We start from the raw sequence: 27,989 nt of genomic DNA on the forward strand, positions 1-27,989 counted from the left end.
TTTCACCAGAAATACATTACAAATATATTGTGAAATATTATTACAATTGACTATTTTTCAGGATTCTTTGACGACTTGAACAGCACTGTAGTAAACACGTTCGTATAAAGCAGACTTTGATTCGTCCATCTCAAGTCAAGCCCAAGACCATATTTTTTTATGATTAGTTGACACCAGCTCATGGAGTCAGACTCCAGGTTGAGTCCAAACGCTTTAAAAAACTATGGTCTTGAACTCAGATTTCAGTTTACAAAACATTTGGAAAAGGGAATAAACTTTTGCATGGCAGTCCTATTGGGTTATTAATTCATACACTGTTAAAAATATGACAAGGAGCAGGGTTTCTTGAAAAATGTGGCCTGATAATAACTATAAGCAGGCAAATAAATCATCGGCTAAAAATCATAGGCTATAGACTAAAAAACAAATAGAACCATTTGGCATGAACTGAAAAACAACAGTGAAAAACTTCTTACAATCCAGCACTCAGATTTGTTGTCCATATCTGATACTGTGACTGAATCCTTTTCATAATGAATGTGCAATCACATTATTGCCCAATATTGTGTAATGTTTGTTGCAACATACTCTTTTAATCTGGTAGTTTTCCAACTACAGAGGTAAATATTCTGTGCAGGGTATCTTTGTGCATGCCTGATTCCGAGTCATCCCTTGGGGATCATCAAGGACCCTTTGTGTCCATGACTACAGTTCAGAGGGAGATAGTTGTCATAGCAACGGGCGATTCTAAGACAAATGGCCTTAGGAGCAATCCGAGGCCAGACTTATAGGGTGAGGTATATGTCATGACTGTACAATCACAGTCTGGAAGAACATGTTCTATTCTGTTAAAGAAGCATCCCTTGCGTTTCAAATATGTTATGAATTGAACACTATGATTACATTGTTCCTGGAAACTCATAATCAAAAGCCTAGCAAGTCATCCAGCCATTTGGTCCCATTTTTTGGTTTTAAACAAACATTCAGTTCCCACTCAGCATGATCTCAGTCAAACCAGCATAAGTCAGTAGTCTCTGGTGACCACATCAACTCCATTCTTTAAAGTGTGAGTGACGTTTCACAAGAGTCACAAGAGGAAACTGATAACGTATAGTAATGCATATTACAAAATGGAAAAATAGGCATCTATGGCCACCTTTATTTAGTCCTGGTAAAAATCATTAAGTGATGTGATTAAAAAAATATTTAAAAAAGATTGACAGCATTCAAATAAATGATCCCTGCTAATACAGTATATGAATATGACTTTAACATGCAATATAATGAAGTCATGTGACAACAATCTACTATTGTTTATAGACTACCGTTCAAACGTTTCAGATCAGAAATTAATACTTTTATTCACCAAGGATGCATCCAATTGTTTCTCCAAAAATAATAAGCAGCACAACAACGATAATAATAAGAGATGTTTCTTGAGCACCAAATAGTATATTAGAATGATTTCTGATGGATCACGTGACACTACTGCTTTGCCATCACCGGAATAAGTTACATAAACAAACAAACAAACAAACAAAAAACATTTCCAAAAGAAAACATATTGCAGTATTTTCAATCAATTAAATGAAGCCTTAGTGAGCATGAGAGGATTAAAATATTACCAACCCAAAACTTTAGTAGGGCATAGTATAGTAATAAATAAAAAAACAGCAGGCAGATATGCAGTTCATACTGTGAAGTATTCAATAAGCAGGAGGCTAGTATTCCATTCCAAACAAAACCAGAACACACAATCCATAATCAAAAGCAAGCTTCTGACAGATGGTGCATTTGGGATTGTCTTGAGATTTGTTCAGTAACACTGTGTTTTCAATCTGTCTCAATCTGAGTCTGACTGTTATGATGAGAGAGTAGACAGAATAGATGAATGATGAATTGTTCTGGGTTATTTGTGGTTTGTATGAGGTTTGAATGGCTGTGTACTCACAGCCATGATGGAGTCTGAGCTGGAAAAGGCCCCAGAATCTCCACCTCCTCATCAGAGGGCTGACAGCAGCTGCACTCCCAGCACCACTGCCAACAGGAGCGGCATGACCAGCGACACAACAGGAAGTCAGACAGTCTGGACAGAAGACCCTGAGAGCAAGGGACACAAAGGAGAAGGGTCTGGCTGCAGACCATGGGCGAGTGGAGCTCCACTCTCGAACCGGAAATACGTCACCTCCACTTGAAAACATCAAGATGGCGTCACCGTGAGTTCTTCAAACTTAAACTCAGGTAATTTTATCTCAGCATTGCTAAAATGGTGAACTGACGCTGTTGTAACGTGCAGTGTAAAAAAAAAAACGCACAGGGATTGCGTGAAATTACTCACAAAAGGATTAATAAACACTATGGATTTATAGATTTCTTCTATATCGCGAGCAATGTTGATGTCTGTCCACTGATCTATAAATCATATATACACCATATATAGTCATGTATAGATCAATGTGTCTGGCCAATGTTTTTTTATTTTTTATTATTATTATTATTATTAAGTTATCAAGTTCAATTACAAACCTAAACGGCACATTTCAACAACTGAACACATATTATTAGTTTTGATACAGCCAAATAGAAAGAAAAAATATGAAAAAAAAACAATAATCACACCATAAGATAAAACAGAATAAAACAGGGTAAGAAAATGAAGGATGAGGGTCTTATTCTAACAGCAAAAAGCAAGTTCAAAGCATACAAGAGTTTCTGGGCATTCCTGTCCATCATTTAATGAAGAGACTTTGCAAATATCTTTAGTTCATTCTTCCATCCGCTGAAGTGAGGTTTAACCTTTAAAAACGTACATCTATGAATGTAGTATTTGCAAAAAGGAATTAAGATATTTATCAAAAAGTCTAGGATCTTTTCCTTCAACAATACTCCAACCTTAACCGAGAACACAGTCAAAGGGTGTATTAATATATTTTTGGAATGAAGCCAGTTTTGAAATTCCAGCCAAAAAGTCTGTTCAGATTCACATTGGAAAAACATATGATCTACAGTTTCAATATCTTTCTCACAGAACCTACATGAATTGTTCTCCCAATTAAATCTTTTTTGTAGGAAGTTATTAGATGGATAAATGTCATTTAGAATTTTAAATGTTACCTTTTTGGCTTTAGGAAGAACTGGATAAGTAAAATAACGCTTCCTCATTTTCTTTGCATCATCTTCACTAAATTCTGGAAGAACATACTTTCTTTTCAGTTGACTGGGGAAGTACAGTTTGGATAATACATTTCTGATAAACTTATTTGTTAATTGTTTGCTGTTTAAATTTAACCTTCAGTACATGACAGATAGCATAGGTGTAAACTTAGTTTTTGGTGGCTTGTGTTAAAATAACGTAGTGAATGCTGAAAGGACATGATCATTTTGTATGAGTATGCCTCTAGCATTTGTTGTATAATGTTAAAAAGGTCATATGAGGAGGTTGTTTTCATATTAAATTTTTCATTCACTTCCAGGGATAGGATTAGCATGGAAGATGCAGCACTTTTTTTACATTTTAAATGTATGGTACCACCCCAGAAGTCAAAGTCTTTTTACATGTCACATTAACATGTACATATACATTTTTTTCTATTTTGTTGTTCTATTATTCTATTGTTTGACTTTTTTGTTTCAGATCAAATGTATATCAAGTGTTATCCATCCTCATAACACTTACACAAATAGAGACTGGAACTTCTGAGCACCATCACCTTGTCTGCTTTGGGACTGTCAAAGGTGAATGATGCAGTATTATTTTATTGAATTTACATAACGTCAGTACACATACATAGTTTTGTTCCAGTTTTGTTGTGCTCATGTCTTCTTTGTGTCCCCAGCCCAGCAATCAGATGCATCAGAACAACAAAGCACAACTGTGGTGGCCCAGGCACCTTCAGCAACAAGGAAATTGCTTTAACATTAATGAACTGAACAGGTGCAGTGAAGATATTGCAGTTCATGTGTTTTCAGTGTAGTGTAAGATGTGTTTATTATTATTATTATTATTATTACTCAAAAAAAATTAAAACTGCTAAATTGTGGAAATTATTCTTCATTATTCTACTGTGGTTTATTTGTATATGTTATTATTTTGCTTAAAATTCAAAATTCTACACACAAAATTCTGGTTGAGGTATTATTTTAATAATTTATTAAATATTTAATTTATTTTTCACTGCTTAATATCCCAAACATAACATAACTTTCTAAAATGTATGGAATGTTACATTGGCAGTTGGACATTGGTAAAACAAACATGGACAAAAGGCAGAAGCCCTCAAAATATGGATTGTGGATGTCTGTAGTGCAAATTGCTTGGGGGGAAATTAAAAAACGCTGTTGTGTCATAAACCGTAAAAGATTAGTATATATTATTTTTTTCTTATTATTACTACTAGGTAAAAGTAACAAAGATAAAAGTACAGAACATATTAACATTATGTACAAAGAGGTGACATAACTTGCAAAGCACCCTTTATACATTTGTAAGTCATTTGTAAGTCGCTTTGGATAAAGCATCTGCTAAATTAATAACTGTAAATGTAAATACATGTATATAACAATAATACAAAACGAAAGTTTGGTGGAGGTGACGTATTTTCGCTCTTGAATGGAGCTCCACTCGCCCCCATGGAGGTGACGTAATTCTACGGAAAGTGTTGCCGGACCAACATGGCGGCAGCGTCATTAGTGGAGATGACGTAATTCTACGGAAAGTGTGGCCCGAACCAACATGGCGGCGGCGTAGCTAGTGGAGGTGTATTTCCACTCTTGAGTGGAGCTCCACTCGCCCATATAGAGCATCACAGTCCCGCCCACAGCCGGTGCCGGAAGTAAAAATTCAATACAATTTCTGCATTGACATTTGGGAAATAAGCCAAAAAAACGTAACCATACATGGTAGACTTAAAACCAGCTACAGCTGTACTAAGCGATAGTATATGCTCATATAAACGCCAAAAGTTCATGGGACACTAACCTTGTTTTGAGATAAATGCCTTTTATTCACGATGTCTTGGATAAGTACTTCATTACCCACAATCCTGAACAATCCCACAATCCCACAGTGATGCATCTGATTGGTGGAACTCGTGTAACTGTCTGGTTAAACCCATAGACAGTAAAAGAAATGGACACAGCGACCCCATTGGAACTCAATTGACACAAGTGAAGCCCATTTTTTAGCGATTTTTAGCACTTCCATTTCTGACGCACAGACTCAAACTAAGCTTGATGACGTCAGCAACCTGTCTGACAGATGTAAATCTTCTAGTAGCTGTGTGTGAAAACTGCCATCGTTAATCTTGCAGAGACGGCGAGCTTGAGCTGGGAGTTCTTTGGCGTGAGTGAGCAGGAGTAAGTATTCTGATTAATTATTTTGTATAGTATTTTAAAATGTAACGCCAGGGCTTGTATCTATGGGCTTCTCCCTTGATGTCTCCCCGATTGCCTGCGAGCTTCTCCTCCTGTCTGTACAGTAATTTCTCTACTGTGCGACAGAGAGTCGAGTGGTTATGACACAATCGTTAGCCTATGTTTTTACAAAAACTGTTTCTACGGGGCCATAATGTAACATAGAAGGTAATGGAGCCCTTTATACATTGTCGTGTATCTTTAGAAATAAATAATGGACAAATGGAGTCTTTAAACGCCTCAGATGTAAAGTTATTCGCTGTCAAAGTGACGCCAAAATGAATGGGAGTCAATGGGATGCTAACGCAAGTGAAGTTCTGCTACAAGATGGCGGCACGCGGCCGTCTTCAACTTCCGGTCGACTTCCTTCCCGCCTGGTTAAACCCCGCGAAGGTCCGTGAAGACTGAAGATCATTAATAAAAAATTAAATTAAAATAAAAACCTGTGTTGCGTTTTTGCACGGTAGACTTATCAGTGCAATCATGAGCTCCTTGGCTGCCATGATGGCTTTTTTCAAGGAGGAAAACAAGTGTTCAAAGGAGTGAAAAACACTTTAGATAGGGTCATGTAACGTTAGTTGAGTGTAGCGTGTCCGAGGATCAGCTTGTGGGTTTAGTAAGGGCCAGCATGAGGGACAAGACCTACAAAGTTTTGGTGAGTTTTGCAGGGAGGTTGGTAACGTTAGTTAGCATTATTGTCCACTTTAGCTAGGCTACTGTAGCCTTCATTCAGTATGAGTCATATCAAGCATTTTATGATGCCACTGTCAAAACAATATTTAGCCTAGGCATACCTTTTTGTGCATTTACTGAACATTTGTGTAATGGCAATGACATGTGTTGACTACTGAGCGGTGATTTCAGTCAAGTACAAAGCACTGCACCATGTTGCTGACGTTATCGTTAACCGCTTTCAAACACGCACACAATATATAAAATACACGATGATAAATATAAAAATCAATACACAATACCTATATAAAACACTATGTATTTACACGATTAATACTAAAAGAACTGCTATTACTGCACATTCACTTTATAAAATAAAATACACTGGAGGAAAAAGTTTGCGCGGCCGTCCTTAGATTTGGAAGTCGCTCAAAAGGCTCGTTCGCGGCTGTGGGCTTCAGTCGAATTCAGTGAGGCGCGGTGGTTTATGGGATGAGTAGTTCCTTCGCTCGAAATGAAAATATGTACACAGTCTTGTACCTTTGACTTTTTTTGGATTTTCTCTTACTTTTTTCACTCGAAATTATATGTTGTATGCTTATGAGTTCAGCTGTAGCTGGTTATCCTCAGACATGCTCTAAAACTCTTTAGATACGGATTTTTTCGAAAGTCAATGGGAGAAATGAATGGGAAATTTACTTCCGGCACCAAAGCTCTCTCAGGCTGTGGGCGGGACTGTGATGCTCTATGTCTGCAGCCAGACCCTCTTGACACAAAGAGACTCTCCAGTAAAGAGTGACAGACTGACCTGTGTTGGAAGCAGACTACACATACATGGCATATTATGATGATTAAAATGGTAATGAATAATCAGTGCTTAAAGGATGTTTTATTTATTTTTGTGTGTGTGTGTGTGTGTGTGTGTGTGTGTGTGTGTGTGTGTGTCATTCTCTAGTCATTTGCAGATTAAAGCCAAAAAGTCTAAATGTAGCATAAGCCCCAGAGATTTTTACATCTCTAGTGAGACTAGCTATTCTAACTATTCTAGTGGGACTGTGTAGTAAACTAATCAATGCCGCGTTTCCACCGAAATTACCCGGAACATTTGTACCAGGAACTTTTTTTCCCAGGAACTTTTTTCCCCCCAGACCTGTTGCTTTCTGCGTTTCCACCACGGTGTAAAGTACCGGGAAGATTAGGCAAATAGACTGGTGACGTAGGTCTGCGCGCATTTCTCAATACAGAGTACGCTGATTTTGGACGTGCATCCTCTGTAGTTCAGACTTTGCTCATTTGACTCCGGTAAATCTGCAAACAGCAGCGTACTTCATAACTTCAGTCAGCTCGCCTTGGCTACTGCAATTTTCCTCTCTGTATATTTACAATAAAACGAAATAGGATATCAAATACCACTGCCTCCAGCTGCAGAAATGTACTTAGTTCAGGGATATGTGTATATATATATATATATATATATATATATATATATATATATATATATATATATATATATACAGCCATTACAATGAAATTAGAGCCCGACCGATATTATCGGCCGATATAAGCTAATTGCATTTAAATCGGCATCGGCATTTATAACGGCCGATGAAACATGAGAAACAGAGTCTCATGCTTCACTCATGTTATGAGTGTTGCATAGTGTGCCCACCAGAGGGAGCTCTGCAGCTCCAGAGTTAACAACAGTGCCAGAAGTCCACTACAGAAGAAAGCGATCAACTGTTTTGACGGTGAGTCTGTCGTTCGTCATGTGAAATGATTGTAGATTTAGTTCATACCCTGTATATAAAAACTGTGTGGTAGTTCTAGCTAACGGTCCTATCATTATTACTTCTAAATATTCTGTAACATCACTTACAGCCGCTAATGCATTGCTATATTAGATTAGCCACAAAGCTAATACCATGTTTATCAGTGGAAGAGCGCGAACGTTAATAGGAGGTCAAACTATAACGTTAGCGTTTAACTTATTCTTATTCTATTGCGGTGTGTTTCCCACATAATGACCGCGTAATTGGGCCTTTCACACAGGACGCGGTATGCACGGCGCTTGCCGCTGGGCTCAGCGTTGCCCTTCAGATACAACGCGATTTGCGCTGCGCTATGGCATAGGCGGAGTTTTAAAAACGTTTAGCGGGAGCTCTTTCATAGTCTGATCCTCCTCCTTTCGGTCAGCAGCAAACATGTATCTGTCCCGTTGTAAGAAGCGAGCGATAGCGCTAGTCCTGCTGATGAGAATTAAGAGAGAAGCAAGGAAGAAGAGGCTACTCTCAGGTCCAGAGAACAATTTGGTGAATTCAGGCTGGTTACGTTACTCTAACGCTAATATAGCTTCCTTTTTAGCAGGCCCCTTAAATGCTTGCTATTAACTTGTTTGAAGGTGGTTCTTCTCAAAATTGACAGCGGTGTGTTCATGACACTAACGTTAACCATTCAACTTCGAATTGATTCCGTAATCTTCCGGTAATAGTAGGCAAGACGATGTTTTGATTCAGACTGCACAAAGAGAAGAGGAGAAGATATACGGGTCTGTTGTGGATGTGTCTGTGAGAGCAAATATAGTGTAGTTACAGTAACTACAGTAGGTGCGTCAGAAATGATTAAACCAGAGGGGACATGTAAATAAATGTGAGCTGAACAAGCGCTTTTTTTTTTTTTTTTTTTTTTACATATTGTTTCAAAGCAGCTTTACAGACATAACAGGAAAATGTTGAAATAATATTGTTAAATATAAGTAGGTAATACCTATTGCTTGACAAATAAAAAAATATATATATTTCTCATTTTTGCCTATGTAGGAGATCCCAGTTTATTATTATTATAATTCTAATGATGACATGAGTAATGATACATGGTGATATTATTAATACACATGCTTATTCTGTCTCCGTCTCTCTTTCTGCCTACAGATGGCTGAAAAAGGTGAATGCTGTAGCAGCAAAGTGTGGGACTACTTCTGCAAATACTTTAACTTTAGTATTATAATTTATTTACAGTAAACACACAGACTGTTAAAACCAGCTTCAACTGGAAGAAAGTAAAAGTGTTAAATGTTTAAAACCAGACTGTTTTTTGATCATTAAAAAATATATACTTTTGATGTGCAATTGTTTAGTCATTGAGACTGTAATCTAAGGCTTTTTTTTTAACATAGTCCATTCTGGAAAATGGTTTATACAGCCCACATACATAGAACAGGCAGATATTTTGCTATTGAATGTTGTGTAAATGCAGTTTATAGGAAATGGGTCTAATATCCAGATTATTTTTAAAATCAAAATATCGGCTTATAAATCGGCTCTTTTCGAGTTAATATCGGCATCGGCCCCCAAAAATCCATATCGGTCGGGCTCTAAATGAAATGAAATATTATATAAACTAGCCTTTTTTATTTTCATTTTAACATATAGATAAATTGAATACAGACCAAAGATAACCTGTTAGATTCTCCCAAAAGAATTATATTTTATGTTTAACCACTAAAGAGACATCAAAGCCAGCAGCACATATCAGAAGGTCTAGCCGAGGTGAGGCTGCTCTCGGCGGATACATAAGCACTGAGCTCCCGCTGATCGCGTGGAGCTCGCCATCTCCGAGATCGGCAAAACACATTTTTAAATAGGCGCTGTTTTTATAAATAAACCACAGATTTGAGTTTTAAACAACTACATTATCGCCTGAAATACTTTAAAAATTACATTTCATGACACAATAACAGTAATATTTTGAAAATGATCCGAATAAATGGTGGTTGAACCCAAACTATGCTGCGTGAACTCAGCTCGCTTTGGCTACTGCAATTTTCCTCTCTGTATATTTACAATAAAACGAAATAGGATATCAAATACCACTGCCTCCTTTCGTTTTCATTTTAACATAATAACAGCTGCAGAAATGTACTTAGTTCTGGGATATGTGTATATACAGCCATTACAATGAAACGAAATAATATATAGATTTGCCTTTTTTAGTTTCATTTTAACAAATAGATAAATTGAATACAGACCAAAGAAAACCTGTTAGATTTACCCCGCAGCTGAATTATATTTCATGTTTAACCACTAAACAGACATCAGAGCCAGTGGCACATATCAGAAGGTCTAGTCGAGGTGAGGCTGCTTCTCGGCGGATAGATGATCACTGAGCTCCCGTTGATCGCGTGGAGCTGACCGATTTTATGATAGGTGCCGTTTTTATAAATAAACCACAGATTTGAGTTTTAAACAACTACATTCTCGCCTGAAATAGTTTTAAAATTACATTTCATGACACAATAAAAGTAATATTTTGAAAATGTTGATCTGAATAAATGGTGGTTGAACTCAACCAATGCTGCGTGAATACAACCAATCAGCATGTTTAGTGCCCAAGCCCCGCCCCCGAAGGTTCCGGAACTTTGAAAAAGCACCACCTCACCAGCAGGGACTTTCTGAGGGGCATTTTTTTTTACCCGGAACTTTATTTAGTTCCTGGTTCCTGCGGTGGAAACACACCGAGTACCAGGCCAAAGTCCCTAGTTCCTGGGTAAAGTTCCTGCGGTGGAAACGGGGCAATAGTCAGTGCCAATCCACCAAAAATCTAATGATTTAAATAAAGATATGTACACTACCAAATTAGTTTTTCTTTTTAAAGAAAATTAATACTTTTATTTAGCATGGATGCATGAAACTGATCAAAAGTGACAGTAAGTGGATCTATAATGTAAGTTCCCATTTTAAAGACATGCTGTTCTTTTGAACTTTCTATCCATCAAAGAATCCTGCAAACAACGCATCAGGTTTTCAACAAAAATATTAACCAGCACAAGCGTTTTTAGTATTGATAATTATGGGAAATATTGCAAAGCAAATCATGATATTAGAATGACTTCTGAAGGATCATGTAACAGTGAAGATCGGGGTAATGACTGCTGAAAATCACACAAAAGAAATTACAGTTAAAAATTTATTGGCTTAGTAATAATATTTCACTGTTTTACTGTACTGTGACTTCTTTCGAAAAAGTAAAAAAAAAAAACATTAAAAAAAGAGCGGTAGTGTAAACAATTTACTTTCCCATGGTGACATGTTTCCAAATGAAACAGGAAGGTGGGCAGGACATACATCACTTTGTCACTCAATGTGACCTTTAGGCCAGAACTGAAGCCAGATGTTTGGATAGAAGTCTTTTATGAAAGATATATTCTTTTATATTAGACATTAGACTTGCTTCTCTTTGATTTAGACTGGCTGACACAAATTCATAAGGATTATTCGCTCCAAAAAGCCAAGTCACTCTCACTTCCACTGAGCTAAATGTGCCTAGTTGGTTAAATAATGAATGAGTTGAGACAGGATGTTGATGGATAAAAAAACAGACCAAACAAACAAACAAACAAAAACATCCAGCTGAACAGATAGTAGGAAAAGGTCAAGATACAACTAAATTGTCTTTATGGATGGATGCAAGTACAAACCCGATTCCAAAAAAGTTGGTACACTGTACAAATTAGGGATGGGACGATAACCGGTTTTATTGATAACCGTGATAAAATGTGCTGAAGGTTAGTAATATCGTTTAAAAATGAATTATCATTAAAACCGTGTTTGATTATCACGGTTTTAATAACTCACTATTAAAGTGAAGTGACATTCAGCCAAGTATGGTGACCCACACTCAGAATTTGTGCTCTGCATTTAACCCATCCGAAATGCACACACACAGAGCAGTGAACACACACACACACTGTGAGCACACACCCAGAGCAGTGGGCAGCCATTTATGCTGCGGCGCCCGGGGAGCAGTTGGGGGTTCGATGCCTTGCTCAAGGGCACCTAAGTCGTGGTATTGAAGGTAGAGAGAGAACTGTACATGCACTCCCACCACCCACAATTCCTGCCGGCCCAGGACTCGAACTCACAACCTTTCGATTGGGAGTCCGACTCTCTAACCATTAGGCCACGACTTCCCTTTGGACTTTGGACTTTAAATCATGTCCAGCCAGCAACAATCTGACGCAAGCGCAGCGCACAATGTTTTTTTTGTTTTTTTTCGAGAAGGAATGGCGAAAGTCAGTGACTTTTCTATGCTTCTACACTTTTCATTGTAAGGAAGGAAATGCCACAGAATTTAATCTTTCTTTAAATTAAGTGCATAGAGTTGCTTGTTTTATTAGTTGTTTGTTGATTATTAAATATAAAACTTGCTGAAATGTTTTCAGTGTGAGCATCAACTATTTTTGAACACTTTCATCTCGTTTCAACAAAACCGTGATAATATTGATAATCGTGATAATTTTAGTCACTATAATCGTGATATTAAATTTTCATACCGTCCCATCCCTAGTACAAATTGTGAATAAAAACAGAATGCAATGATGTGGAAGTATCAAATTTCAATATTTTATTCAGAATACAACATAGATGACATATCAAATGTTTAAACTGAGAAAATTTATAATTTTAATGGAAAAATAAGTTGATTTTAAATTTCATGGCATCAACACATCTCAAAAAAGTTGGGACAAGGCCATGTTTACCACTGTGTGGCATCCCCTCTTCTTTTTATAACAGTCTGCAAACGTCTGGGGACTGAGGAGTCAAGTTGCTCAAGTTTAGGAATAGGAATGTTGTCCCATTCTTGTCTAATACAGGCTTCTAGTTGCTTAACTGTCTTAGGTCTTCTTTGTCGCAAAGATCTGGACTGCAGGCTGGCCATTTCAGTAACCGAATCCTTCTTTTATGCAGCCATGATGTTGAAATTGATGCAGTATGTGGTCTGGCATTGTCATGTTGGAAGATGCAAGGTCTTCCCTGGAAGAGATGCTGCTGGATGGGAGCATATGTTGTTCTAAAACTTGGATATAGCTTTCAGCATTGATGGTGCCTTTCCAGATGTGTAAGCTGGCCATGCCACACACACTCATGCAACCCCATACAATCAGAGATGCAGGCTTCTGAACTGAGCGCTGATGACAACTTGGGTTGTCCTTGTCCTCTTAAGTCCAGATGACATGGTGTCCCAGTTTTCCAAAAAGAACTTCAAATTTTGATTCATCTGACCACAGAACAGTTTTCCACTTTGCCACAGTCTATTTTAAATGAGCCTTGGCCCAGAGAAAACGCCTGCGCTTCTGGATCATGTTTAGATATGGCTTTTTTTTTTACCTATAGAGTTTTAGCTGGCAACGGCGAATGGCACAGTGGATTGTGTTCACAGACAATGTTTTCTGGAAGTATTCCTGAGCCCATGTTGTGATTTCCATTACAGTATCATTCCTGTATGTGATGGAGTGCCGTCTAAGGTCCCGAAGATCACGGGCATCCAGTATGGTTTTCCGGCCTTGACCCTGATGCACAGAGATTGTTCCAGATTCTCTGAATCTTTGGATGATATTATGCACTGTAGATGATGATAACTTCAAACTCTATCCCTTTCTGATTTTGCTCCACTATTTTTCACTGCAGCATTGGGGGAATTGGTGATCCTCTGCCCATCTTGACTTCTGAGAGACACTGCCACTCTGAGAGGCTCTTTTTATACCCAATCATGTTGCCAGTTGACCTAATAAGTTGCAAATTGTTCCTCCAGCTGTTCCTTATATGTACATTTAACTTTTCCGGCCTCTTATTGCTACTTGTCCCAACTTTTTTGGAATGTGTAGCTCAATATTTGGGATGACATTTCAAAATGTCTCACTTTCAACATTTGATATGTTATCTATATTCTTTTTGTGAATAATATATAAGTTTATGAGATTTGTAAATTGTTCCATTCCTTTTTTACTCACAATATGTAAAGTGTTCCAACTCTTTTGGAATTGGGTTTGTATATATGTGACGAGTGGGGCGGGGCCGAGGGACGTGGGAGCGAGGCCGGTGGAGTGATTGGAGATGAACTACACCTGTTCGACCCACCGGTCTCGCTCCCACGTCACAATATGTTTGACAGCTTTTAATGGTATGAAAGGCCTGTTGGTGTCAAGCTTTCTACAAAATGTTCACTTTTTCACATGCATGCAGGATCTCGGAGCTGCTAGAAAATTACAATAACCATTTCTACATCATCGTTCATGAACAGATACGAGAAAATAGGAGATTTCTGTACATACCTCATTGATGGGTTCCAACTGCCATTTTTAAAAGGTTGAGTGCAGCAGAGGGTCGAGGTTACATACAGGAAAGAGAAAAAATAAATAGTGAGAGAACAGCTGTCTTTACCGAAAACTTTCACTTTTGTATTCAAATAGAAATACAACATTTTAAGAATTAACATCATTGAAACCAGTTACCAATCCCTAGTTGTCGCCTTAGTCCCACTAATCTGAATGATCGGGCCAGTGCTGCTTCCTTAAAGGGGTCATATGATGTGATTTAAATTTTTAATTTCTCTTTGGAGTGTTACAAGCATGGTGCATAAAGAAGATTTTTAAAGTTGCAAAGACTAAAGTCTCAAATCAAAAGAGATAATCTTTATAAAAGAGTCAACAACGCCTACCTAGAAAGCACTGGATAGCTGGCCAATCAGGGCACACCTCGCTTTTCAGAACGTTGAGCTTTGTAAAAATATATGGGTTTCAGAAAAGTGGGTTGTAGAGGAGAAACAATAATGCACAGTATGTGGAAAATAATGTGTTTTTTGAAACTTAAAACCCATTTCATAACACCAAATAATGTTATTTTAGCAACATCATATGGCCCCTTTAAGAAAGTTTATCATTCTCATGTGTTTTAAGTGATTTTAAGCTATTCGAGCACAGGCAAATACCAAGGGTGCTTCTCAATATCCCTCCTCGTTTCCTCGTTCCTCTATTCTATGACCTGGAAACCGATTGAATTCAGCCATCTTGAAGGAGATCTCAATTCTCTAATTGCACCATGAGGAGGAAAGGATCGAGGAGTGAGGATGCTTCCAGAGGAGCTATGAGCCAGGATATACAGGTGTATCCTTTGCGGAAGTGTTTTTCATCGAAAAACCTAAAACACGTATAAATTCTTCTCTCCCTTCACATTTGTTGTAATAATTTTAATTTCTATTTTACCTTTGCAGTTTAAATAAACTGACACATGTCATATATCAAACACGGCATCTTGCTTTATTATTTACTATGAATGTCATAAATAAGCCACTTTAACAACATAAGGGGCAGGTCCCTTTAGTGCAGCTGATGATGTTTTGAAGAGATGCTAAGGGAATGAGGATATATCATTTTACTTGATTTAATACCTCCATCCAAGGAAACGAGCAGAGGTGGGTAGAGTACCCAAAAACTGTACTCAAGTAAAAGTAAAAGTACTTCTAGAAATATTTACTCAAGTAAAAGTAAAAGTACTAGTCTTGAATAGTTACTTGAGTAAGAGTAAAAGAGTATCGGATAAAAAATCTACTCAAGTAGTTAGTTACCAATTACTTTGGGTCATATATACTGTACTGAGCCTATTTTTATTTAGATATATAGATAAAATGTATGTAATGTATGTGTGCGTGTATAAATGTATATGTTTCATCAGCCTTTACTCCAATTTATGTAATTTATTATAAAACCCTGTCTGTTTACTTAAGTAACAGATATAGGTGTCATGCCATAACATATTTTTAATACGACTGACTTTATATTAAATGTGAATTTAACATTGAAAGTTAATGTGATATAAATATTGCTACTAATCTTTCATTGTTCAGAAAGAGAGCAAATAACATTTACATTATTAAAGATAATTTTCACTGACAGTCTAGATTTCAATCACTCTCAGAAACTCCCATTAAAATCACTGAAACTGTTAACACTGTGAAATCAATATCTTAATTAAAGATTCGTACACACATCTGCACTTTGTTGTTTCTGACGAGAGAATTCGCCAGAAAGAGGTCTCCAGTCAGTGAGCGAGTGAAGGAAGCACCGGCATTTTAGCGATGACTCATCTGAACGCCTCTGATTGGCCAATGCTTTAATAAGCTCAAAAGAATCATGTGTGATTTGTTATAATGCGCAGCGCTGTATAAACGCATCTATCTCTGGCTAAGCGCCAGCAAGCAATCACAGATCTGAATTTAGCAGCTGATAATAAGACTCGCTGAACGTACTTGCACAGGTGTGATTGTATTAAAATTAATAAAATCTTAATCGGCTATTTTTTGTCTTTTGGAAGCTGCATTCAACTCCCCTCTGTTATAAGCCACGCACGTACAACAAACTAATGTCACAGTGGTATCGTGTACTGTAATCGAATGTAGCCCAAGTTATTACCTGTTAAACAGTAGACAGCACACGCGGTGTTCATCTAATAAGGATCTCCATCGCTAGCAAATAATAGCCTTTGCAGATTTCAATTCAGTGCAGTTCCAGCCACGTTTTCAACGCTCTTTCTGTTCTTAAACGTTACAACTCCGAGTGAACCACTTCAGATGCTCAGCGCGTGCGGCAGGGAACTGAACGACTCATTCAAACTGATTCATGAACCAATTCACTCGTTTGCCAATTGATTTGATCAAGCCTTTGAACAGAATTGACTCAAAAGAATGAATCATTCGCGAATGGGCATCGCTCATTGCCCAGAGAAAAGTAGACGGCGCGTTTGGCATAAACTGAAGCATTATAACATTTATTGCATTAAGATAAAGTAACGAGAGGAGCGTAACACAGAGTAACGAAGTAAAAGTACTGTAATGAAGCTTGACTGGTTCTTAGGTAGATGTGGTCATCGCCATGGTGTGTCGGTAAGGACACGGAGACAGGAACCCCATTTAAATGACTTTAATGCTCTTCAAGTTTACTGGTTACATTGGTATGGTCTTTAGCATGTGCACAAGTGTTGTTTTCATGTGTGTGTGTGTGTGGTTTTAATCATTGACGCACACAACTCTAGCAGGAATTAGGAGGAAACAACACACGAACCACCTCTCTATGATCGAACTAAACAAACTAAAAAGCTCTGTGCACTGTTCTGATTGGCTGTCCATTCACGTAATCAGGGCATGATCAGGCTCATCCTGTATGATTGTTAAAAGAACAAATAATAATAACGTCCAGCAGAGGGCGCAGCTGGACTTCCTCTTCTACAGCCGCCCCTACATTTACTGTGCAAATGTACTTTCCTTCTTCCTTGTTAGTCTGTTGTAGTGTCGTTCTCTGGGATGGGGGGCAGTGTGATGAGACGAGACACTGGTCGATGGTAGTGTTTGGTTTTTACTTCAATCTTTGCGGAGCGTACACGGCCATCCGATCCAGGGTATGTGGTTATTACTTTGCCGACAGGCCATAAAGCTCGAGGAAGTTGTTGGTCTATTATCATCACAACAGTCCCAGGTGTGAGGTTGCTACAGTCACTCATCCATTTTTGACGTGGTTGTAGGGTGGGCAAGTAATTCTTAATAAAACTTGTCCAAAACTGATCTGCCAATACTTGTGAGTGTCACCATCTTTTCCGACTAAGGATTTCAGATTCTGGATAAATCACTTGCGGTAGTGATGCATCTGGCCGCCCCATCAGCAGGTAGTTTGGTGTCACCGGATCTGGATCCGCTACATCAGAAGAGACATACCCCAGTGGTTTTGCATTGAGTATAGCCTCAACCTCCGTAAGGAGTGTTCGAAGGACCTCCTCTGTAAGGATCTGAGACCCCACTATGGTATGTAGGGCAGTTTTAACTGAGCGGACTTCTCGCTCCCACATACCTCCGAAATGTGGGGCATTTGGGGGATTGTAATGGAACTGTATCTTCTGTTTAGCTAATTGGGTTTGAAGATGTGGACTCATGGAAGCGAAAGCTGACTGTAGCTCTTTTTCACCTCCTCGAAAATTGGTGCCCTGATCTGACAGGATTTCAGAAGGAGTTCCACGTCGAGCAACCATACGCCTAAGAGCCAGCAGAAAGGAGTCTGTATCCATGTTACTCAGTAGATCTAAGTGGACACAGCGGGTAGTCATGCACTTAAAAATTATTCCCCACCTCTTTTCATTGCTCCTTCCTCGTTTTATAAGGAATGGGCCAAAGCAATCTACTCCTGTGGAATAGAAGGCTGGTTTTCTTAGACGGAGTCTGGCGGGAGGAAGTTCTGCCATCTTTGGAATGTTAGGTCTAGCTCTCCACCTTTGGCATTCGACACAGGAATGTTGATGGCGACGTATTGCTTCTCTCCCTCTGAGGATCCAATAATATCTTCGCATTTCTGCAAAGACCCTTTCTGGACCAGGATGGCAGAGTTTGGTATCATATTGTTTTATGAGGAGTCGGGTAATAGGATGTTTTGGGTCCAAGACTATGGGATGTAGAGTACTGTAACTCAATTGGGTAGCTTGGCGTAGCCGGCCTCCTACACGGATGAGTGTAGTCGTTTTATCCAACTCTGGTGACAACGTGAGCAAACGGCTGGATGAAGGGAGCGGCTTATCAGTTGTAAGAGCCTGATATTCTGTGGGGAAACTGTCTAATTGGGCCTGCCTCAATAAACTAGTTTCAGCTTGCTGATACTCCGGTGCTCCTGGGTCACCTATTTTTCCTGCCGCCCCGTGTAAGGATCTGCAGGTAGCTTCAAGGAGTTCCTCAAAGGTTGAGAACTGGGTAGCATCTGGCAGTGGTGATCCAGGATCAGTCAAAGTGAGGCCACAAAACTTTGTTTTACGGAGCTCAGAAGGGTCCTCATTCAGTCCAATGGCAGGACTTTCTGGCCATGATTCAGGTGGTAGGTAGAGGAAGTCCGGCCCTTTACACCATCGATTGGGTTGGGATAATTCAAGCAAGGTTTTGCCACGTGTAATGTCGTCTGCAGCATTATTTTCTGAATCTACATAGCGCCAGCAATACCCTTCAGTAAGTTCTTGTATCTCAGTTACTCTGGTTCCTACAAAAACTTTGAATCTGCAGGACTCTGATTTCAGCCAGGTGAGAACTGTTGTTGAGTCGCTCCACAAGAATGTGTTCCTGATCTCCAGTGAGAGCTCATTATGGAGTAACTTGGCTAACTGTGCTCCAGTGAGAGCTGCGCAGAGTTCAAGCCTAGGCATTGATTGTTGCCTTTTTGGAGATACTCTTGATCTGGCATGGATGAATGCTAGCTCAACTTGAACTTGGCATTCAGTACGGAGGTATGCTACTGACCCATAGGCTGCCTCAGAGGCGTCGCAGAAGATGTGAAGTTCTCGTTCCACCTCTGGGACATCTAATGCGGCTGACACATAACACCGAGGTATACTGATTAGTGGTAAGTGTTCCAGTTCTGATTCCCATTTTTGCCAGGCCTGCAGCAGCTCAGAAGGAAGAAGGGGGTCATCCCATTCTCGTTCTTTCTCCCACAATTGTCTTACTATGATTTTAGCCCTGGTTGTGAAAGGTACTATGTAACCCAGGGAGTCGTACTGGCTGGCGAGGACCCGGTAGATGTTCCTCATTGTTATCTCATAGTAGGATAGCGGACGATGGCGGTAATGGAGGGTGTCTGGTACGCAATGCCAGTTTAGTCCCAGGGTCATTTCTTGAGGATCTGATTGACTGCGAGAAATCCACAACTCAGTGTTCTCTGATCTAGCCTCTTTGGGGAGATGGCTAATCACTGAGGCCTTGTTGCTTGCCCACTGACGGATTTCAAACCCGCCTGAAGCCAGTAGGGACCTTAATCCATCGATTAGCTCACGGGCTTCAACTGAGGATGCAGTGCTCTGTAAACAGTTGTCAACATAAAAGCAGCGTTCAATCGACTGTCGTATCTTATCACCCTGCTGGCATTGGGTGAAAACATGTCGCTGTACTGCAAATGTCGCACAACAGGGGCTACAGGTTGTGCCGAATGGAAGGACCTGCCACTCGTACACGTCAGGTGGGTTCCCAGGCTTTAGGTCCCGCCATAAGAACCTTAGAAGGGGTTTATCTTTGGGGAGCAGACGGACCTGGTGGAACATCCCTTTTATATCTCCACTGATGGCTACTCGATGTTCTCTAAAGCGGATTAACACTCCAAGGAGAGAGGGGCCCAGAGTAGGTCCAGGTAACAGCTGCTTGTTTAGATTTTCCCCATTGTAGGTGTATGAGCAGTTGAACACCACTCTGTGTTTCCCGTTGTGGGTCACAATGTGGTGGGGCAGATACCATGATTCTGTAGACAGGGCTGCTTCTTGAGGTGGAATTTTAGTGGCGTAACCCGCTTCTTCCAGTTTTTGGATCTCTTCTTGGTACTTGTTAGCTAATGATGGGTCCTTAGCTAACCGACGTTCCATGTTACGGAGGTGGCCCATCACAGCATCCTTTGGAGCATGTAACAGAGGCATGGTTTTAACTCTCAAAAGTGGGGTGGCATATCGTTCAACTCCATCCACTTGCACTCGCACTGTCTGTGCCTCCAGCATGTTCACTGCCTCTTGGTCTTGTTGTGATCTTATGACCATCTTTTCACTGCGATAAGGCAGGGTGTCCATCTGCCATAACCTTTCAACTTGACTAAATAGTTCTGCAGACTGGGGGCAGTTAGACGTGAACAAACACTGCGAGACTGGGAGTTGATCCTGCAGATGTTTGGAGGGGCCTTGCAAGGTCCAGCCAAGACGAGTTCTGACAGCGGCTGGACCCCCAGGTGGACCCAATCGCACTGGTTCAATTGGGGTGATGAACTCAGCGTGATCTGAACCAATAAGCAGTAGGGGACAAGCTTTGACCAGAGGTGGTATTGGTATCCCTCTGAGGTGTCTGTACCTTTCCTGCAGGGTACTTACTGGGTAGGTGTATTCTGCTAGTCCAAATTGATCAGCTGTAAATGCCCCCTGAATGTTGAACCTTTTCGCGGGGTTGCTTGGGGTGGATAAGCTGAAGTTCACGGAAGTGCCATGCAGTGTCTTGATGTCTTGATGCACTGTCCGTAAATTCAGTCGCTCTGGTCTGCCCTTTAAGCCGAGGTGTTTTGCAGCTGTGGCGAGCAAAATTGTACGCTCTGAACCATCATCAAGTACAGCAAATGTGTCCAAAGCTCTGTGCTGGTGATGGATGGTAACCTTAACCACTTTCAGGAACACTTTTCCACCGCAACGAGGTTGGTCTAAGTAAAGAGTTTCTGTGGTGGAGTTATATAGGCTATTGCTCTCACTGGTAACGTCACCTTTCCTTTGGTTGATGTCATGGAGTATGGAGAGGTGTTTGGCTTGGCAAAGGTGGCAAGGCCTCTTTAGGTCACAGTCTTTGGCCATGTGGGAGCGTGCACATTTCCAGCACCGTTTATTGTCTTTGATCCAGCCAACCATTCGCTCTTTGGTTAATGCTGTAAATACTGTACACTGGCTGAGGTAATGTTCTGCACTACAGTATGGACAGATGGCTTTGGGCTTAGTAAGTACTTTGGGATGAACAGCCTTGGGTTTGGTTAGTGGTTCCATGACCCGTCTTTGTTCCACACCATGCAGTATGGTAGTTTGTTTGCTTTGTCCCCAAATTGCTGCCCTTTGATCTCGCTTTGTGGCTTTTGTCCCATCAGTTGGGTCAAATTCCATGCAGTTGGCTTCTAGCTGCAGCCAATCTGCAAATTCGAGGAGGGAGAACTTAGTCTTATCTGGATTCCTCTTGAGGTGATGCCTCCTGAATTGGGTTTGTTGTGAACGAGGAAGACGGTTCAGAAGGCGTTTCACATTTGACCCACTGTGCAGTTCTTCAATACCATCCGCCTTTAGGGCTTTGAGCATGCCGACTATTGCTTGTACTCTGAGAGAAAAGTCATCGAATGCCTGCTCGTCACCGACACGGATAGGTGGCAGGCTCTCCAAAATCTCTATTTCCTTCAGCACGAACTGGTAGGGCCGACCATACCTTCTGTCAAGGGCTTGTACTGCATTAGTGTAGGGCATGACTGACTCTGCATGTGCCAACACCAGCCTGTGAGCATTTGGCACCTTCACATGCTTAAGAAGGATGGAGTACTTATAATGTTCTGGTAACTGTGGGTGGAGCAGGTTGTCTAAAGTGATCCTAAGTTCCACGTACTGGGCTCTGTCCTCTTTAGTGAAATCTGGGAAGGTAGGGCCTTCTACTGTTGAAAGCCAGGAGGGATGGGGGCTGTATGGTACAGCATCAGCCCTAAGCTGAGATGTTGTAACTGGGTACAAAGTTCTTGGTATTGGCTCAGTTTCTAAAGCAAACTGACTGTGCGCTGGATAAGCCTCTGGGGGTGCTACTTGATATAAAGGAAGCTGGGTATTTTGGCTCGGTCTCTGTTCAGGGAGAGGAGGCAATGGTTTAATCCAGGGTTCTTCTCTGTGGCACACTTGGGTTCTGGTTGGGTCTGACGAGGGGCTGCGGCATGGTGAGGCATACCGATGTTCAGACAGGGTAGTCTCTCTGCTTACAGGAGGTGGTGACTGGAAATGAGTGTCTCTGATTTGGGTTTTCCTCAGTACTTGTGAAAGCTCCTCAATGAAAGGGGGTTGGGTTTTGGCAGGCTGTGGCCAAGGATGACGGTCTGAACTGACATCATCAGGGCTAGCATCAGATTTTAACTGCCCCTTATCCACTGATTTCAGGATCTGGGTTCTAGGTGTCTGATGCCGGGATGATGCTCGTGAGGAGTGGGCAGATGCTTGAGGAGTACTGTGTAGCAGGACTTTCTCCAAGAGTTCTGTTTGACGCCTAGCAGTCTCACTCTGTTGCTTTGTAATCTCCATTATCTGCAGCATGAAGTCTTCTGATGAACCAGCTGTTCCGAATGGGTGCTGAGAGGAGATAGGGGTTGAAGTCACCATTGCATTCTCTTCTGGTCTAACAGCCTGCTCTGATGGGTTCCCAGCATAGTCGACCACATAGTCATCTAGGTAGACAGGTCTCTGGATTACTCTGCGTGGACGTCGGGATGAGGGAGGGGCAGACTTCGACATTTCAGACTTTGGGGTTGCCATGGTAACGACCTGGATCCGGCTCGAAGGACCATTAATGTAATGAAGCTTGACTGGTTCTTAGGTAGATGTGGTCATCGCCATGGTGTGTCGGTAAGGACACGGAGACAGGAACCCCATTTAAATGACTTTAATGCTCTTCAAGTTTACTGGTTACATTGGTATGGTCTTTAGCATGTGCACAAGTGTTGTTTTCATGTGTGTGTGTGTGTGGTTTTAATCATTGACGCACACAACTCTAGCAGGAATTAGGAGGAAACAACACACGAACCACCTCTCTATGATCGAACTAAACAAACTAAAAAGCTCTGTGCACTGTTCTGATTGGCTGTCCATTCACGTGATCAGGGCATGATCAGGCTCATCCTGTATGATTGTTAAAAGAACAAATAATAATAACGTCCAGCAGAGGGCGCAGCTGGACTTCCTCTTCTACAAGTACAGATTTTCCCCAAAAAATTTACTCAAGTAAGAGTATAAAGTACCCATCTTTAAATATACTCCGAAAAGTATTCGTTACCCCAAAAAATTACTCAAGTAAATGTAACGAAGTAAATGTAACTCGTTACTACCCACCTCTGGAAACGAGGGTGCACAAATAAGAATTGAGAAGCAGCCTAAATTGACTATTGTCTTGTCCAAATACCCACACTTGTGGTCTTCGCACTTGACCACTTGACTACTTACATGACGTATTTCCTGTATTTAGTCTAAGTGTTCAAGTGAGCATGAAGTCCACAACTGTGTGTAGAACCTTTCATTACCTGATAGGACACACTTTCCTGTGGTAAAAATGCAAGTGTTTACACTTTAGCTTTATTTTTATTTTCAATACTTTGCATTTTAAAATCAACTTCTAAATGTCTGTTCAGTGGTCCCTAAAACAGATGACACAATTTAATTTTGTGGTGCTTCTAATTAAGTGATAAAAAGCAGTTGCAAAGGTTGTACAAAATAAATATTACCACTACTCATTTGCACCAATAAAACATGAAACTCTTTGTTTTACTACCAAAGTATGTAATATCTAACTATCATTAAAATTTAACATACATTGGAAAGGTTTCCGTGACCTCCAGCAAGATCTCGGAAAAAAGTCTCACGATTTATTTCCAGAACATGATGCATGATGGGAAACACTAAGCCCTGAAAACTGCTCCGGACAATACCATTATGATGTTGTTTACGAGGGAGCAATGCTAGCTAGCAAACGTTAGCCTAAATGGTTACTATAATGTTCAGTTGTCTGCATTTTAAAGCACATTGCGTGTCTAGGTAGCAGTAACGCAGTTCGTAAGTCAGGAAGAAGGACGCGGGAACCGGCAGACATTTAAATAAAACTTTAATAACAAAATTAACACAAAACAGCTTGACAGCCCCTCGTGGACGACTGCCACACACTACCAAAACCAAACCACAAAATAAAACCCAGGCCTGGTCCTCTCTCATCCTTCACTGTGGTAACTCCTCTTTTTATCCTTTTGGATCTCCTCCGTGGGACTCGAGACTGGTGAGTGGTGCAGGTGTTGCTCATTTCCAGTAACTCCACCGGCCTCGACCCGTTCCCACGGCTCTCGGCCCCGTCCCACTTGTCACAGTAGCCTACACTCCTGGTATCAGATATGTATAATAGGTTGATGCCACATTGGACCACTCTTAGCACGTAGATGTGTCCTCCATATTGTTATTGTCATTCACTGTAATATTCTATATATTTTTGAAGATGGCACAATCCTGCACAGCCAATGGCTGTAAACACTGCTGGGATAACTTTCACCGGGATAACCTTTCACAGGTAAGAATGTGTTGGGTTGGGTTTTTTTTTTGTTTTTGTTTTTTATTCCGGAGGTTTTTACAACCATCGGCTGTTCAGGTTAATGGATACTTGTGCATATTTACATCATATAAAAATAGTTTTCACAAGCACTATAAAGTTTATTTATGTAATCTGTATCTTTGTATCTAGTCTTCCTGAGGGCTCAACCCCTCCGTGGATTAAATTCTACTACCGCCCCTGCAGTAAGGACTCTTAAAAAAAATTATATATATATATATATATATATATATATATATATATATATATATATATATATATACACACACATTATTTTACATTTAGTTTTATCTATTTAAAATAAATGGTCTTATTTTGACCCTTGTATTCATCAAATAATCCTGAATAAATATTAAAGTTTACACAAGTTTTACAGTTTACAAAAACATTCTACTAACACCAAACCTTTGAACAGTAGTATATGTTGCTAAGTAAAATGCAATTGATATGATATATATATATATATATATATATATATATATATATATATATATATATATATATATATAGTTGTAATGTTAATGCCACCACCACTAAGTAATGGTCAGACTATAAGGGACAGGGTCTAATACACATAGAATTTTATAAGACCAACACTTATTCACTCATGCACCCCCAGCCCAGTTATTTAGCCCTTCCTCTCAACACTTGTAAATATCTACAGGTTGATTTCTCTCCCATTCCCCATTCCCCACCTCCTGTTCCTGCTCTCAACCACAGTCCAGCTTGCTCCTCATCAACAGCCCAATGTTGTCTAAGCAATTAGCTGTGGCTGTAACCATGGCAACAGTGATACGAGCTCCTGGCACTCCCAGCCCACACCTTGCTGCCGCTGGCTCAGGCACGGATTCACATTAGGGTCACTGAGATGAGTAGGGGGCAACTGGCCCTAGTTCCCACTGGTCCACATGGCCAGTTCCAACAACTGTTATTCTCAGGCAAGGGGTCTTCAGCACAGAGTCATGAATCATAACACAGCATACAAATACACAGACCTTGAACATCAAAAACAAACTGCATTCACACTTCAACCACAAAAAGACGTCACTGAGTCTTTCTCTATGTCTGTTTTGATTGAAAAGATTAGTAATGGTTTTACTTGAATTGCATGAGTTGTGTTACTAGATTAAAAGACATTGATTCTGCTAAAAATACTATACTGTATAGTATAGTATAAATATAATACTGTAAATCTATACAATGTCATTAACACCACAGAAATCAATGCCCATTTATTTTTAACATACGTAATGTAAAAAAAAACAGTGTTCATAGACATAGTTTGAATATGAAAACATCAAATCCTTATATTTAAAGAATAAGATGTTACCAAATAAATACACACACACAGAGATAATACATATACAACTGAAATGGTTTAAGGCCTTGATTAGAAACAATCATGAGATGGAAAAATTTAATAAAATCAGAATATGAACAAATGTCCGAAGGAAGACATATACGCAGATGAAAAGTGTAACCCAGAAAGATCCAGATGGGAAAGAGTGTGTGCAGCAGTAGTGAGCGGGACTCACCTGCGTGTACGCCATCCTCCTCTTACTCTCGCCCCACTGTCTCACTTCCCATCCAAATCAACATGCCACTCTCTAGATCCAGATTTACTCAACAACAACAACAACAACAAAAAACAAAAAGAGAGAGAGAGAGAGAGAGAGAGAGAAAGAGAGAGAGAAAATCTGTAGATATGAATCAAGTAATGAATTCAGGTCTCTGTGGACTTGGTTCCTCCATCCATCCTTACAAAATTTACTTCAAGAGTGATGATGAGCCAAATACAAAACAACAAACAAACCCCATCTCCCTCTGTATCTATCTCTCTATCTCCTCTTCCTCCCTATCATCTTCAATCCCACCCACCCACCCACCCAGACACTCCTAATCTCCCTCTCTTTCCCGCCTCACTCTGCAATCGTGCCTAGTCCTCACAAATGACACGCAAGACAGCCAGCTCTCCCTGGAGAGAGCAGCGCCCTCCTCCCCTCCTCCCCTCCTCCCCTCCTGCCCCTCCTGCCCTGTGTTTCTTTCAGAGACCAGTGACTCATCCAGGTTTGCAGAAGCACTGATGGATATCAAATCTGTTATGTGCATCCCTCCCCGCCTCCTCTAGCCTATTTTTACAGCACCTTGCTGGCTGCAACCACTTGTTGCTCCCTTCACTACGTACAGAGTGGAGAGGCTGAGGAGAGACAGGCAGGTGAAACGGCTAATTGCAGCCAGGGCAACACATTACACAGGGAGTTTACGAGAGCTGGAGTTTGTACAGCCACCTGCTGCTCTGTTACTGAGGTACGCCGAGGTGCTGCTGTCTTTAAAACATGGTTGTGGAAAGGGTTTAGAGAGCATATGAGTTGTGTTATCTGTAAACAGTAGGTACAGAAAAGAATCACCCCCTCTTTAAATAATCACATTTAGTTCCTTTGCAACCTGAAATGAATATGGACACAGTTTATTTGTTTTATCCAGCTGTATTTACTCACTGCAACTTATAACTTATAACATCCATATTATACCAACATGTCTGTAAAAAAATTAAATCTGAATCAGTGAGTTAGGATCACCCCCTTCCTAAAAATGGCTTGTAAACCCCACCAGGAGTAGATAATCACCTTCTCAATGGCACAAAAAGACTTTTGACTCCCAAGTGTGATCAGCTGTGTTCATTTTGATCAGCTCAGCATGAAAAGAGTTTTCCTTGAGCATTTCAGTCCTTGGTAGTGCAACTGAAGCAAACAATCAAACAAGATCTCTGGGATAAAGTTGTGGACAGGCACAAATCAGGAGATGGATACAAAAATAAATTCATAATAATAATAAATCTGAGGCTTTATCAATGCCTAGAAGCTCAGTGAAGTTTATTATTAAGAAGTGAAAGGTATTTGGTACAACACAGACCCTCCCTGGACCAGGACGTCACTCCAAACTGGATGAAAGAGCAGGAGGAAACTGGTCAGAGAGGCGACCAAGAGGCCAACAGCAACTCTGAAGAGTGGTCACTGTGTGCATGTGACAACAATATCACAAATTCTGCACAAATGTGGCTGGTTTGAAAGCTGGATTTTGAAAGAAAAAAGCCACACCTCAAGAAAGGCCACATGCAGTCATGACTGAGCTTTGCGAAAATACACCTTGATGAGACTAAAATTTTATTATTTGGCCTCAACACCAAATTATATATAGTGGAAACCCAATAC

The 27,989-nt window shown here is 40.3% G+C and overlaps 1 protein-coding gene across 1 annotated transcript in view; it reads right to left on the reverse strand.

The window, feature by feature from the left end:
- Positions 1-26,446, reverse strand: part of LOC132149142 (synaptotagmin-17-like) — a 42,717-nt gene extending 16,271 nt beyond the window's left edge. Inside the window, exons 1-3 of the mRNA XM_059558111.1 lie at positions 26,313-26,446; positions 14,192-14,209; positions 1,952-2,100 (exon numbers count right to left, since the gene is read on the reverse strand). Of these exons, the coding sequence (XP_059414094.1) occupies positions 1,952-2,100; positions 14,192-14,209; positions 26,313-26,327 (182 nt within the window). The 5' untranslated portion in view covers positions 26,328-26,446. The remainder of the gene's footprint in view (positions 1-1,951; positions 2,101-14,191; positions 14,210-26,312) is intronic.
- Between the last annotated feature and the right edge of the window lie 1,543 nt (positions 26,447-27,989).

The sequence above is a fragment of the Carassius carassius genome, chromosome 9, assembly GCF_963082965.1.
Source record: "Carassius carassius chromosome 9, fCarCar2.1, whole genome shotgun sequence".
NCBI lineage: Eukaryota > Metazoa > Chordata > Actinopteri > Cypriniformes > Cyprinidae > Carassius > Carassius carassius.